Consider the following 15,345-nt stretch of genomic DNA (forward strand, 5'->3'; position numbering starts at 1 on the left):
GGTTAAAGTAAAATGATTTTATTCAGATGTGAAGTTACATTCCGATCGCCTTTGGTAACGCCTGTGTTTAAGCTCCAATGAAAAGACTACGTCAACGCGCCGTAGACACTCGTTTCAGGCTTCTGCATTCAAAACATTTACCCAAGTTTCCACAACCATTCTTGGACTCTACAAACAAAATGTGCGGCCATTGATCATGCGTTGCAGGTTAAACCAGGTCAAACTTTGACCAATTAGGGATTTGGAATCGGGAGTGATGATTTTGATTTAAGGAAGTGACAACATTTTGAAAATTGATCATTAAGGAGAAATTCAATACTGCAATTTGTGTCTTGCTGGAATTATAAGACACCAAGTCTTTCAGATCAGAATAGAGCAGTGAAAGAAAAAGATTTGCACCATTTGACATTTCGCACCAAGCTTTTTCCAACTGTAGGTGGAGGACATGCGTTAGTAAACAGTAGAAAAAAGAGCAAGAAGATGAAGAGGCCCCTCCCTGCTTGCCGTGAACACCATGGGCCAAACACGGCTTCAAGAACACATGTTTAGCGCTTTCAAGAATGCGCATCCAGTTTGAACGTAGAATGAGAGTTTTAATAAAGTCATATTCTTATTTGTTAATGGTTTAGATTAGTAATCAGGACTCTTGAGTACTTTGTTACTCTTGCTGTTGTGATTGTAAAGCAATTTTGTCCAGCATGAAAAAGGTTAGGTGTAAGTTATAATTGATAATTTAGCAGAAAGACAGGTAAATTCAAGGCAACTGATTATTAAGTAACTGTCAAATAGAAGTTACTTAATACAATCAGTACTTGAAATATACGGATTTTGCAGTACAAGTAGTGTTTGCATTGGTCATCCTTTTTACCAATAAAGCTTCCTTTCTTTCTGCCTTCTCAGTGCCGATGCCTTCTGCTGGAGTGTTGAGAATCACAGATGTGACTCACAGCACCATGCGGCTCAACTGGGACGCTGCTCCTGGAGCTGTTCTCAAATATATCATATCCTACAAGCCAGATGAAGGAGACATGAAGGAGGTACAGCTGCTGTTTTTTTGTTGTTGTTTCTTTCAGTACCGTTTCACCAGATTTCAGAGCATGACTCTAGCACACCAGCGGTTCTGCACCATGATTCCACTTCTCTCCCAAATGGAAAACTAAAATATCCAGGTGGTGGGCAAAAGTTTCCTAATTGGATTTGTTTAAGGCACAATCAGTTCAACTCAGTCAGATTCAGGTTTTTTTTGTCCTAAGGTACATTTATTCACAAAAAAAGCATAAAAAGCATCAAAATTATTAATACTTATGGTAGAATTCCTTCAGAAAATCGTTGTGTTTATTTTCCATTGGTGTACATACACACCAGTACTAAATAGTAAAATAATAAAGCAGTTTTGCATCAAATATTTCTGCATGTGTAAACTGGAATTCACAGTTGGAAGATTGTTTAACAGGAAGCCAATAGTACATGGGCTTCCAGTAAAAAAAAAACGATTCGAAACTTTTGCTGCATATGTAGGCATCAGAATCCAGGGTAGCTGTCATGGACGATCGTCTGAACCTGACAGAGAATTTGGGAGCAGAATTAAAAAATATGGATTCAAGTGTCCAAAATACTTTCCCAAAAATGCTTATGTTTTCTGCTAGATATATTTTTAAGAGTCTTAATGAAAACCGTCGGTGTACTTTTTTTTTTTTTTTAAAAGATGGGGTTTTTTTGTGCCAGAAGAAGAAGACTGCGTTCCAGCAGCTTCTCTCTGTTAGCTCCTCCTTCAGCATTAAATCAGTTTGCTGGAAGAGGAGCTCCGACAGAGGCCCTCAGCCCACGCTGGCTGGACTTTTTCAGATTAACTGCTATTATATATTTTTTGGTTTTGTGTTTACTTAAATGTCAGTTTAAGGGAAAGCTTTTTGGTTTTAATTAGCAGAAATTTCTGATAAATGACATTTTACTACTTTTAAGGATTTTTCTAAAAGGTGTTTTTGTTTATTTAAGAAGAGCTCACAGTAGATTTACGTCCTTAGAGTTTTTTTTAACAGCTGCTGCCCGACCACTTTTCCCCTGGAATGGGAAACCTGACAAGAAGAAAAAACAATCATTATTGCTACAACATGAAAGTTTTCCTGTGATTTATTTGTTTTTTCCAGACATTTTCTGAAGGGTTGGTTTGTTTTATGTGTTTTAAGTCAGCTTTTTTTTTTTTTTGTTTTGTTTTTTTGTTTTTAAAAGTTAAACTCAAAATTCTTTCCCAAACCACATTATGCTTTGTTGATGAATTAAAAAAATCTGTAATAAACCAAAAAAATAAACTTGATTGGATTTTCTCCACTTTCTTTGCATTTTTATGGTTAAACAAAACTAAAATCATTAAAAATACATTTTTTAAATATTCTATAGGAGATTTTAACCCCATCTACCTCCTGCTTTTTCCCTTCACTTTTCACATGATAGTCCCACTAAATATAGGTCTGATTTGCAGGTGGAAGTCAATGGGGATATCACAACCTTGGATTTGTCCAGCCTCATTTCGCAGACCGAGTATGATGTTGCTGTTGTTCCTGTATATGACGCTGGGACTGGAGCCCCGATGCTTGGAAGTGCCATAACAGGTGGGTTCATGCTTTTTTTTAAATTATCCTTTATACATATATATGTAATTTTTATGAAAGAACAAATCAAAAAACATTTTTTCAGGTGTTCCAATTTTATTTTAATGTGATGCCTAGGTGATGCCTAGAAGTCTCCAAATAGAAATAAATAGTATCCAGGACAGTGGCGGTTCTACACTGACTTACTCCCTGGGCGAGTAACCCCACAGGCGCCCCCCCCCCCCCCCCCCCCCCCCCCACACACACACATACAAAATTTGACAACATCCTGTTGTGTTCCCTATCTTCTATTTAGCTATTTTACACAAAAAAAATGCATGAATGTTCTAGACTCATATTACAGGGGGGTCAAACTAAGTCACACAGGGGGCCTAAGTTAAAAACACGCTTAAGGTTTTGGGCCGAAGAAGATAAACATTTAATGAACACACTAAAGCTAAACTTTTAAACCTTTTAAACTGAACTTTTTGAACATAAATATGAATAAAAACAGGAACACAAGTTAAACCTTAAATAATATGTTGCTCCCCATAGAAATATATTCTGTCAAAATTATACAAATATGAACATGCTGCAGAACAAAACAAAGAAAGCCTGGAAATATTAATAAGAAATTACAAATCAAATAATTCCATTTTTTTTGCTCTTTTATCATTTTTTAGAGCATTTTTTTTAGAGCCGGACTCCTGCTTCATTTTTAACAATAATTTCTTAATGTGTGACGCCCTGTGTGTGTCTTTGTGAAACATATCAGAGGGATTAGATCTAAAAAAAAAAACTTATTGTGATTAATATGTTTAGGTCTTATAAAACATTAAAGACTAAATCATAGAACTCGTCAGTGGGGTTACTCCAAAAATATTTGGCATTTCCCTAAATTTGTGCAACACCAACAGCAGAAATCCTCCAAAAAACCTCAATCCATAAAAAATGGTCTGCGCTCATCCCCCCTCCCCCTCCCCTTCCCTCTGACACACGCGGCTCCGTCTCTATGACGGGAGGCGCAGCTGCGGCCCAGAGTTGATTGTCAGATAGAAAAAGACTCCCCTCACGCCTGTTAGTGTAATTCAGCCAGCCACCGGCGAGTTGCGCCCCCCTCTCGAGTTTTTTGACTAATGTTCCAAAGACTACAGCAAAGAGGTGTGGCCGCAAGCGTCTTGCAGCAGAGGGCGGTGGTCACGTGCGTGTCGGGTCTGCCGTGTCAGAGCAAAGTATTGTGGGAAATAATCCCCATTGCCTGCTTTTGTCGAAATTGAGTTGAGCACGGGTGTTTGTTCTGCCCAATTCCTTTTCATGTGCCTGTTTTACGTTTTTTCACTCTGAGTTATTTCATCTTTTTATTTATTTTTTTTTTTTTTGCACCATAACTGTGAAGAGCAAAGAGAATGAAGACATTCTTAACAGTCTGATGTGTCAATGTAAAAGTGTTAAGTGTCGGCAGTTGAAGCAATTTCAAATTAAAAGCTGCAAGCTTCCTCTTTGAATGTCGTAGCACAATATGAGTAACGCATATGAATAAGGCACGCATCAGGCACGGCAAATGCCGCCCCCTATGAAGTGCCGCCCGGGGCGACCGCCCATATCGCCCATATCTAAAACCGCCACTGATCCAGGATAATACATTTGAATAATTTTCAATAAGTAATATTTCATTATTTTATGGGACTATTTTATCAAAGTCTTTAACATAATAAACGTAATCGTCTTTGAGTCTAATTTGACCAAATTGGCTCTTAATTCTCATCTAGTATTTATACATAATCTGTCACCTTTCTCTATCTGTTGTCTGTAGTATGTTTTTATCATTATTCAGTTTTTTTTTTTCCTTGACTAGATGTTGTTCCAGCTCCAAAGAACCTGAGGTTTTCTGAGGTGACGCAGACCTCGTTCAGAGCCACTTGGGAACACGGGGCCCCGGACGTGGCCCTATACCGCATCGGATGGACCAAGAAAGGGGAGAACGACTTTGTATATGTAGGTCAAATACCGTACATAGATCAGGATAGCTTATCAACATACATTGTTTAATCACTTCAGTTTAGTCTTGAGATAACGTAAGTGAGGTTTTGTCAAAATGCTTTTTGGTGCGTTCATACATTTTTTTTCACAAGTATTCCTGCATTTTTGTGTGTGATGGTGTTTAGAGAAACTGTAAATTTATTATAGTCTAACTCCGATCATCTTCTGATCCATTTTTAAAGCTTTCCCAGTGGCCTTTTAATTATAATTATGCCGTTTTTAGCCATTTAAAACCGTTTGAAACCAGCTTTTAAGTAAAACCCTGTCTTTTTTGTGAATTTGACATTTTTGCAGTGAATGCTCTTTTCATATTGTTTTGGAATCAGACTCACCCATTTGTTTTGTTTTCATGAACCATCAGGAAATTCTGGCCAATGACATGCTCACCTTTGTTCCTGAAAACTTGGACCCCGACACCGAATACATGGTCACTGTCACAGCCATCTATCCAGATGAGTCGGAGAGCGAGGACTTGATCGGGACGGAGCGTACATGTAAGCTTGCCGCTGTGACCTTGGTGGTCTCTTTGTCTTCCCAAACAGCATCAAGTCATTATTCAGCTGTCATTTCGCGGTACAATAACTGTTGTTCTCTTGACGTTTCCTTCTAGTGTTGAAGGCTCCAGATGGTATGTGACATGAGAAGGACTGGCTCCTTTTCATTGTGTTAATCATGATTGTGTGTGGAATGGTAACACGGACCACATCATGTTGTTAGAATCACTCTCTCTGTCTTCATCGCATGAAAATGAGTGTTTCACTGTGTTCACACCACCAGAAATATCAGGGATAGTTTAAGGAGATTTCTTCTTTAGCCTCTAGTTGCCTTAAGACACCTTATCATTACCCATAAATCACACTAGAGCTTATAGAAGTTGCCACCTAAGATGGGGTGTGAACATCAAGCAGTGACTTTCCAGTGTGTTGTGTTTTTGTTCATTTGTGTTTGACCTCTTCACAGCTGCGTTCATTTGTGTTGTCACATTCATCTCATTGTGTAACATCATTTTATTCCCACGAGTCATCATCATGTAAATGTTGTTGCATGTTGTTGCTTGGTTAAGCAATTAGGGAGCTGGAAGTCAGTGAACCCACTCAGCAAAGCAAGTTTGTCATTTCCATTAACCTTTTTTTTAAAAAACTATTATTGATTTTTTTTGTGTTAATCCACGCTTGATCAACCTAAATGGTTATAAACCTCTCTGAACTGAGATCATCTTCACTGACTTCTTTGCTCCTTCTATTTTTAAAGACCCACTCTGATCAAAATGGTGTTTTGGGAGTTTTTAACATGTTCTTGTGGCATTTTTCTAATGAGGACTGAATTGATTCTGCATTGTATTTCTTTATTCCAATCATGAATCAGGAGCAGATGAAAAAAAGCATTTTAAAAATAGATTGATGTAGAAACTACAGTGGGCTGGCCAAAAGCTCCCTGCCCTGCTTAAACAGAGAGCTCTCAGCAACAGGTAGGGAAAGGGGGGTGGGGTGGCTTTGCGCCATAGGTCCCGCCCACAACTCAGAAGCACATTTTTAATGAACTCCTGCTGCTCTGCAGAAACTTCTTAGAAGAACAACACATCAAAAGATGATCGGAGTGGGTCTTTAACTTCATTACTCTGCTGCTTCCAATCTAAAGGTCATCCTTGCAGCTCCATGACCCACTGGACTGTTTGAGCATCAGTGCCATCATCATCATCATCCTTCCTCTCTTCATGTTGTTTTTCATGTCCTCTCTCTGTTTAATGGTCATCTTACTAGTTGTATCTTTGTGCTTCCAGTGGCGGCAGGGCCTCCTCGAAACTTGAGGATTTTTAACGCCACTACTACCACACTGACAGTCAAATGGGATCTAGCCCCTGGCCCTGTCAAGAACTACCAGGTCACATACAGGCCCATCGCTGGCGGCGAGCCTCAGACTGTGAGTTTCTATATTTTAAAACGGTTTGTGTTGTCGTCAGCAACAGAAAAAGGGCAATCCTGGTCAGAAAATACCTTGTTGCACACCTTAAAGTCTGCACCACTATTTGGCAGAATGTGGAGGCAACATGTGGGATTTCTTGCTATGAAACTGAATTAAAGCATTCATTCTAAATCATAAAGGGCGTTCCAAAGATCATTTTTATACATATCAATATTTTATACAAAAATTAAGGTTTGAGCGTGTTTCTGGAAGCCCCTCTCTTTGTGTTTACAATGACGTCCTGCTGCTCATTGGCTTCTGTTTGGCCCACATGGATTAAATTCCTTCTTCGTGATCACACAAATGCTAAGCACTAGAAAATACCTAGAGGCACCAGAAAAATTTCTGTGTCTGAGAAGATTTGGCAGTTTTACCGTCATACACTTCTTGGTGAAACATGTCAGCAGGGGGACTTTGCCTGCTTTGATCGCACATCCTCTCTACCTTAGCTGATTTATTTCACCAGACAATTTCAAGCATCTGGGATTTTGTCATTTGTCCGCAGGCATGTTGTTAAAATCTGACATGGATCAGATGTGGTGTTTAGGTGTTTGACTTTTGGGCAACATTTTCTCATTAGCAAATAATGCCCAGATTCAGGGGCCTTTATTCATTTTTTGTGTTTTTAATGATCACATAAAGGTATGAAATTAAACCTGAAACGTTTACAATTTTAGTCTTGGAATTTGCATTTCTGGAGTAGATACATACACACATATACGGGAAGAATCTGAAATTTAGACACATTATTTTAGTAAGCTGTTGATTGACACTTTTTTTTTCTGTTCCAGTGAAACAACATAATATTTAAAAAATGTTCTGTTTCAAAACTTTGTGGTTAAATGTTAAAAAACATAGTAATGTACAAACTCAACGTTCGTGTTAACTTATATGAAAAATGACAATTACATGTGTATTACTTAAAATACAGAAATAAAAAAAATGAAAAAAATAGAAATTGGTATAAAATGTCTTGACTTCACTTAAATGGATACTAATGAACAATTCAGATTTAGTTTAAAAATTCTTGAAGGTGATCCACAATTTCCCATTTTCATAAAGCAGGTAAACTTCCTATTCACATTTTTGTATGAATTATTGTTTGTGGCAGTCATTTTCATGTCAGTAAGAAGTCAACATCTGCTTACTCTTGTGTGTAAACAGCTGGAGGTTGGAGCTAAGAAGACGACAGTGGTCCTGCAGAAGCTGCAGCCTGATACACCGTACTCCGTCACTGTGTCTGCTGTCTATCCCTCTGGAGTCAAAAAAGATATCTCTGGAGAAGGAAAAACTAGTAAGATGACACCTAAAATACCGTTTATACCATGCTGTAGTCAGGACAGCTTGTGAAGTTGGCTATCTGCTGCTGCAATGATAGGAATTTTGGTAATTTTCCAAAAGAAACTATTAGTTCTACACTGAGATTCACAGCTGTAAATGTTGCAAGGATTCAACAAGTGGAAGTAATAATAGAAGATTTATTCCTTCTCAATTCTGCTAACTATTTCCCTGTTTTGGCACTCCTCCAGAGCCTCTAGGCGGAGTGAGGAACCTGCAGGTGTTGAATCCAACCATAACTACTCTGAACGTGCGCTGGGAGCCCGCTGAAGGACGAGTAAAGGAGTACAAAGTCGTTTATGTTCCTGCTGCTGGAGGAGCCGAGAGCATGGTAGGACTGGTAGGACCCTAACCCACTTCCTGTCAGGTGGCATCTCAGGGAGTCACATCTAAAATGCAGAAGTCATCTATCTGCTTTATCCGAAGTTTCCATGTCATCTCAAGCTCTTTATGAATTCTTTGACAGCTTTATGCATGTTTCCCCCTCAATTTAATGTCAAAAGGAAACTAATTAGGGTGTTTTTAAATTCAGGAAACAGTGTCAGCAGGCACCATCACCACCATCCTGCGAGGGCTGCAGCCTGACACCCTCTACACTGTCTCGTTGGTGCCAGTTTACCCCGAAGGAGATGGAAAGGTTATGACTGAAAATGGAAAAACAAGTAAGAATTCCCTTGATGGAACTCACTTTTCTGTATTTGGTTCCTTCAAGATTCAGCACCACGTTTATTGTTCAGCTATCCGTGCATGATTTACTGCATCAGGTAAATCATACAGACCACAGGAGAGATTGGCAGCTGGAAAACGAGCAAAAAACAGGCACCACCATTAGTAACAAACAGCTCTGAATTTTTAAGCCTCGTAATCTCATTTGGCTTCTTCTATGAACAAAAATAACCAAGAAAAGCAAAACCCATGATAGAAATAGAAGAAACATGTAAAAGCAGAAGATCTAAAGTCTGTGTCAGAGTGGAACCTCTATTTCTTGGGTGTCTTTCTGTCTTAGGAATTTTATTTTTTGTTGCTTTTCCCATAATTCAATAGCACCTTAAATGTCTGCCTTTGTAGGGCCTCTGGGAGGAGTTAAGAATTTAAGGGTGACAGACCCCACTATGACATCCCTGAACGTCAACTGGGAACCGGCTGATGGAGCTGTCCGCTTCTACAAGGTTTTCTATGTGCCCACTGCTGGCGGGACAGAGCAGATGGTATGATGAAGACATTTTCTGTATTGCCTGCATGTTATTAAAGTCCCATTCCGATCATCTTTTGATCTATTTTCAAACCATTCCCAGTGGTCTTTTAATTATGCTTTTATCCCAAAAAAAAAAAAATCTAGGACATTGTTTCTGCAGAGCAGCAGGAGTTCATTAGAATTTCATTTTTGAGTTGTAGGTGGACTGTTGACATGGATAAATGCAATTTCCTGCTTACATTTCTTGTCCTCCGTCATCAGAAAAAATGCTACAAGAACTTGCTAAAAACACCAAAAATGCAGGGTGTGTTTTTAATAAAGGCAAGTGAGTTTACATTGAAGACCTCTTTCTTCTTCCTGTTCAAAAGGAACAAGTTCCTGCAGGCATCACCTCCATCGTTCTCAGGAACCTGATGTCAGACACCCAATACACAGTGTCTGTGGTGCCTTCGTATCCTGCCCGTGAAGGAAAACGCCAGTCGGAGAATGGAAAGACCTGTGAGTTTCACTCGTTCCTTCATTTTTACGTTTTAATCTGAAACTAAATTTGACAATTCATGATTTTACTGTTTATTATTCACGGCAGTGCCTTTGAGTGGCGTCAGCGGCATGACAGTGACCAAGCCGACCATCACCACTCTCACAGTGAACTGGAATCCTGCTGGTGGGAACGTTCAGGGGTACAAAATTATCTACGTTCCTGTAGATGGAGGACTAGAGATCGTGGTGAGAGCATCCTCTTCCAATGCAGCAGCTATAATAGGGTTTCAGGCCAAAGTCAGTAATTGCATGGATTTGAAACTACCTTCATTCAAATGCTACTTAAAGTTAAAACAGGGATTTTGAGGAAAATTAAAGTTGCATTAAGTTACAAGTTTGTGATCTGGCAGCTGACTAGAGACATGCAACCTTAAAAACTAGATTTTTTTTCCTCTGAACCAGCCTCTAGGTTAACTCAAAACAGATCAGACTGTGACCCTTTGATATGATCCACTCCTTCCTCCTATTTGCATTCAACTCTGCATCCCTGCTTTGTTTGTAGACTCTGGGATCACATTTGAACACTACCCTGCTGAGTCCTGGGTCCTGTGTTTAGCACCATCTGCTTATGTTTGGATCAGCAAGGAATGCACGACAGGGGAATCAAACCAGCTTTAAACACTGTTGAAAAATCAAAAGCATGCTTGGAAGGATATTCAAAGAGGTTTCACAACTTTAGCTGAATTCTGGTTTATTATATCAAACTGGACGCTAAACTTCTGTTATCTATGTTCAGTAAAGCTGTTAGTAAGTTAATGACCTTTAACTACAGTTAACTTTAAATATATGAAATAGTTTAGCTTTTTGTTAGTTTTGATGTTTTTTTTTATCCTCCTGATTATGAAATGAAATGAGTTGACTAATATGTCTTGAATGATTTATGCTACGGTCAAATATACAAGTCCCATCGCACAATGGGGAGCCATTGGTAGAATCTTCAAGATTAGCTCCCTATCCTTGATGTTTGCGTAGTCATGAATGCAGATGGCAGCAGTCAGTCAGGCAGGAATGGCGCCTTTACAAAATCGGGTAAGAGCTGGGTGGCCACAGGGCGGAGGCTGCCAAATCGTCGGCCGGCTAAAGCTCTGATTGGACGATGTCTAAATGTCTCCGGACGACAGGACAGCCATTCCCATTGGTCTTTTTATTATGATTGCGCCGTTTTTTGGTAAGATTTTAATAACTGTGTTGTGTTCTAGGACATAGATTCTGCAGAGCAGAAGTACCAGTAGTTCTTTAAAACTTCGCCTCTGAGTTGTGGGCGGGACTGTTGGTGCAGAGCAACCCCACCCCCCCTTCCCCTTTCCGTTGCCGAAGGCTCGAAGCAGGTTAACTTGTGGGCGTTTGTGTAAAGAATCAAAGGAAAAACTAGGTTTCTGTTTGAACATTTACACCAACAATGACATAACCATTTTGCCTTATGTCTGTCAAGAAAAATGTAATTCATCCCTACCTACTTTGTTGGTTGTTCAAAAACCATGTTGTATTGGATCTAATTATGTACTTCTGCAAATGACCTTATAGCTTTTTTTTCTGACTAAATAAAATAACTTCCTATCAGAGATGTTCACTGGTAGCTTGAGTATTTTCAAACTATAACCTCCAAAATATAGAGAACAGACTCCTGTGATGACATGATCTAGATGACAGAGAATCTTTAAAGAGATTCCTTGGATTTTGTCAACAAACCTACATTTTTTCAGGGCATTCCATAACAACTTCCAGCTTTTAGCTTTTAGGATGACTGTTTAACTCATTAACTCATTGTCTTTTACAGGAACAAGTGTCTGAGAGCACAACCACAACTGTCCTTGAGAAACTCCTTCCTGACACTCGCTACCGCATCACTGTGGTCCCTATGTATGCAGAGGGAGATGGACCAAGCTCATCTGACATTGGCAAGACAAGTGAGTAACTAGAAGATGATAGTTTCGTAAAAAGCATCACTTTTTGTATTTTGCAATGTGGATAAGTAGTTTTTCAGACTTGTAAAAAGCATGATACAGCTTTTATACAAACAGTTGCTGAATAACCTATAGTTCAGATGGGATAACAGATCTCTCATTTGTGTGTGTGTGTGTCTGTTTAGAGCCGCTTGGCTCCGTGAGGAATCTACAGGTTACAGATCCCACCACCAGCACTTTAAACGTCCGCTGGGACCCCCCTGAGGGAAATGTGCGGGAGTATGTAGTGATATGGGTTCCAACTGCTGGAGGAGAAAGCGACGTGGTAAGATTTCATTCCAACACATTTACCAAAGTATCCATATGTGTTATATTTTCAAAACAAGATGTTCTTAATTTAAAATCTAATAGTCAGGAACACATTGCAATTTTTGATTTTCAGCCAAAACTATTATTTTATAATTGCAGTAACTGTTTGATCCTATTCTTTGTCACATTGGGACCAAATCCCGATAAAACAAAAGTTGTTGTATTTTTTCTTGATTCATGCAGTAAAAGCTGATGTATTTCTCTTTCTTGTGCAGTTTGCACAAGTAGAATTTGTGTTTGCATTTTATCAAACTCGTGCAAATGTGTTTCCTTTAGAGCACAGTGGTCCATTTATGTATACAAGTTGGACATGTCTTAAAAGCTCACTTAAGAAATCCTCTTCTCTGAACAAACACATACTACTGTATGCTATAATTCATAAAACCAGAACAGATAACAGGAACAAATATTGTTTTCTGTGCTTATGTAACTGCAGAAACACTGAAATCGAAATACAATCTCAAATTGTAAAAGGAAAAAAGTACAGGGGACCCAAAAAGCTTCCCTGTGGTACTCCAAATGTAATTCATAAAATCTAACTATCCTTTCTCATATTAAAATCCTAATATTTGAACATAAAAAAATACATATTCATATATAAATATTGATTAACCTTTAATTAGAAGCAAAGTGTTTTTGTAAATAATTGTTAGTCTGAGAAATAGGCTAAAATATTCTGAATTAGCATAGAAAAGATAGAAAAACATACCACTTAGACAGCAACTTTTTTATCATGGTTTCAAAAATATGAAATACATTTTAGACCTTAAGGGAAAGTTAGGATGATCTCTATTTTATTATTAATTTCATGCTGCATGTGCTATTTATCTGCCACATTTTAATATTTTAAACAGAAGAGTGTTTACTTGCATATCATGATAAAATCCCTACTAACATAAAAATGTAAAGTTTATAGTGTAAGCACATACAAGATGAGCAAATGTTAATTGTGACAACAGTTCTTAGTCATTTAAGCACAAAAGTAAAGCATCCGGCTATAAGTGAAACAAAGATGGTGATGACAACTCATCTGTTTGTTTTTAAAAGTTTTAGTGTTCAGTAATGAAATATAAAAACTGTAAGAAAAATTATTGTTTTTAGAAGGAGAGTTTGAACAGTTTTTTATGGAACAAAACAAGATTAATGTAATGTTGTTTTGTTCCATAAATCCAAAATTAAATAGCATCACTGTAAAATCAAGTGTAACAAAAAATGGGCAGTAAACAAAAGTTATTTCAACTGCCATTTCGAAACAGAAGCATTCAAAAGACTAAATTACGGGGTTCAAAGTGGCCTCATCTATCCTGAGCAGTTACTGTTCCTGTACTGCACTGCAGGAAATTATTTACAGAATGTTGCATGTTATGTTTTGACTTTTTTTTTCTTCCCTAAAATTAGGATCAGGTTTCTGGAACTGTAACCAACACTGTTCTGAAGAACTTGGAGCCAGACACGGAGTACACTGTGTCTGTGGTGCCTGTCTACCCTGAGATGGAGGGCAAGATGCTGTCTGAGAACGGACGGACAAGTAAGTGTTGCACAAACACATTTGCAATCATTTTCAGAATTAATTGCAAATTATTGACACACAATTAAGAAAACATTGTCTGAGACGTATTATGGCTTAAACTACATTTAAAGTTAAAAGAATGCTGAAAAAAAAAGGTTTTTGATTGATGCTTATCTTACATCTTCAAACATTCAAGTCTAGTTACATAAGACACTTTCTGGTTTCAATTTCTGTTTTAATTTATTTTTTTCATGGCAGTCTAACTTGAAATACTTTAATCCTCTGAGCTGTAATTCATTCCTGATTCTCCTTCTTAGATCCATTGGGTGGAGTTAAAAACTTGAAAGTGATTGATCCCACCATTAGCACGCTGACGGTTCGCTGGGATCCAGCTGTGGGAAATGTCCGAAGCTACAAGGTCTTCTATGCTGCTCAACCAGGAGGAGAAGAGCAAATGGTAGAATGAGTTCTCTGTGGTTAACTCAGTCTGTTTTGACAGAAATGTAAACTGCCATAACCCACACACAATAAGTTCCAACAGAGGGCATTATTTTCTGTTGAACAGCAAGAGGTGTCAGGTGGCACCACCACCACCATCCTGAAGAACCTGGACGCCAACACAGTCTACAATGTCGCCGTGGTTCCCGTCTATCCAGATGTGGAAGGCATACGGCAAGCTGAAAAGGGGAAGACAAGTAAGGAAAAATTGAGGATTTAGACAACGTTTGTAGCAGTTTGACTAAAATAGAAGCTATTACATAGCAGCAAAAAAAGGTTTTTACGCCAAAGACTTTGCAATGATACAAGATTTAGTGACCCCATATGTGAGAAAGAGCCATGAAGCCTGTAAAATTGAGGAAATACAACATCAAAATATCCAAAATACCAATCAATAAATGATGATCCTGGTGATGCGAAAAGATTTGGATCAATCCAGGAAGCAAAACTCAAGCAACATAATGCTAGTATTGGTGAAGACCTCCTTTGGCTGAATTCAAATAAAAAGTTATCTTTCTTTATAAAAGTAATTATAAAGATGAAACAGCTTTAATGCAGCAATCCCTGGGATAAATATCAAACCAGCTTTTGACACTCAAAAATGTTACTTGTGCCAAAATGTATACAAACAATGCAGCCTCTCCTCATGTTTGTTCAGCTATTAAGAGTTGGTCCCACAGTTAGACTGCTAAGAAAATGTGTTTTCCAAAAAGCATCTGTTTCACTGTAAGCCCCGCAACCATAAAACATCAGCTTTCCCTCTCATGCCATCGTTTGCAGGATTTATCGATTTGATGGAATTTTTTTATTTTATTGGACTCGTATCTCCATTGCAGCTCATCCCACTGCACCTAACACAGTCACAGTTAAATAACAATAATAAAACAAAAGAGATTGTCATCTCCTTCAGCATGTGCAATAGTGCATACAGTTTTTATACTTCTTTTTGTCCTGTCCAAGCAATTAGACAATACAACAATGTCACCAAAAAAATGTTTATTTGCATGTTGATTGAACTTGTATACAAATAGTTAAAGGACAAGCAAAGGAAGTTGTAGAGCATATCATAGAAAAAATATTATTCACTTCCAAAAGGTAAAAATTCAATAGAAAGATGTCTTTGAGTTTTAATATGAACAACAGCTAAACCCTAAAATGTTCTCTCCGCCTTCAGAGCCATTGAGTGGAGTGAAGAACCTCAGGGTTTTTGATCCAACCATCAGCTCTCTGAAAGTAAGCTGGGAGCCGGCTGAGGGGGATGTCATGCGGTACCAGATCATCTATGTACCCGCTGCTGGAGGAACTGAGGCCACGGTTTGTTTCTCGGATTTCAAGCAACGTTCTGGGAATTATAGACATAAAACAGCAAGTAAATTGTAAACAGAGATGTTTTTTTTTTTA

General features: G+C 38.3%; 1 protein-coding gene across 11 annotated transcripts in view; it reads left to right on the forward strand.

The window, feature by feature from the left end:
* The window catches only part of col12a1b (collagen, type XII, alpha 1b), a 99,196-nt gene that overhangs the window by 42,667 nt on the left and 41,184 nt on the right, over window positions 1-15,345 (forward strand). For 5 of the 11 annotated variants that reach the window (XM_078943052.1, XM_078943050.1, XM_078943048.1 and 2 more), the window contains 18 exons: window positions 901-1,037; window positions 2,480-2,609; window positions 4,444-4,583; window positions 4,990-5,122; window positions 5,239-5,256; window positions 6,409-6,548; window positions 7,755-7,884; window positions 8,120-8,268; window positions 8,461-8,590; window positions 8,997-9,136; window positions 9,492-9,621; window positions 9,710-9,849; window positions 11,441-11,570; window positions 11,753-11,892; window positions 13,335-13,464; window positions 13,764-13,903; window positions 14,012-14,141; window positions 15,119-15,258. In XM_078943052.1, the coding sequence (XP_078799178.1) occupies window positions 901-1,037; window positions 2,480-2,609; window positions 4,444-4,583; window positions 4,990-5,122; window positions 5,239-5,256; window positions 6,409-6,548; window positions 7,755-7,884; window positions 8,120-8,268; window positions 8,461-8,590; window positions 8,997-9,136; window positions 9,492-9,621; window positions 9,710-9,849; window positions 11,441-11,570; window positions 11,753-11,892; window positions 13,335-13,464; window positions 13,764-13,903; window positions 14,012-14,141; window positions 15,119-15,258 (2,327 nt within the window). The remainder of the gene's footprint in view (window positions 1-900; window positions 1,038-2,479; window positions 2,610-4,443; window positions 4,584-4,989; window positions 5,123-5,238; window positions 5,257-6,408; window positions 6,549-7,754; window positions 7,885-8,119; window positions 8,269-8,460; window positions 8,591-8,996; window positions 9,137-9,491; window positions 9,622-9,709; window positions 9,850-11,440; window positions 11,571-11,752; window positions 11,893-13,334; window positions 13,465-13,763; window positions 13,904-14,011; window positions 14,142-15,118; window positions 15,259-15,345) is intronic. The other 6 variants (XM_078943051.1, XM_023952715.2, XM_078943056.1 and 3 more) reach the window with 3 other exon arrangements.

The sequence above is a fragment of the Oryzias latipes genome, chromosome 24 (assembly GCF_053564925.1).
Source record: "Oryzias latipes strain Hd-rR chromosome 24, Olatipes_Hd-rR_3.1".
NCBI classification, from domain to species: Eukaryota; Metazoa; Chordata; class Actinopteri; order Beloniformes; family Adrianichthyidae; genus Oryzias; species Oryzias latipes.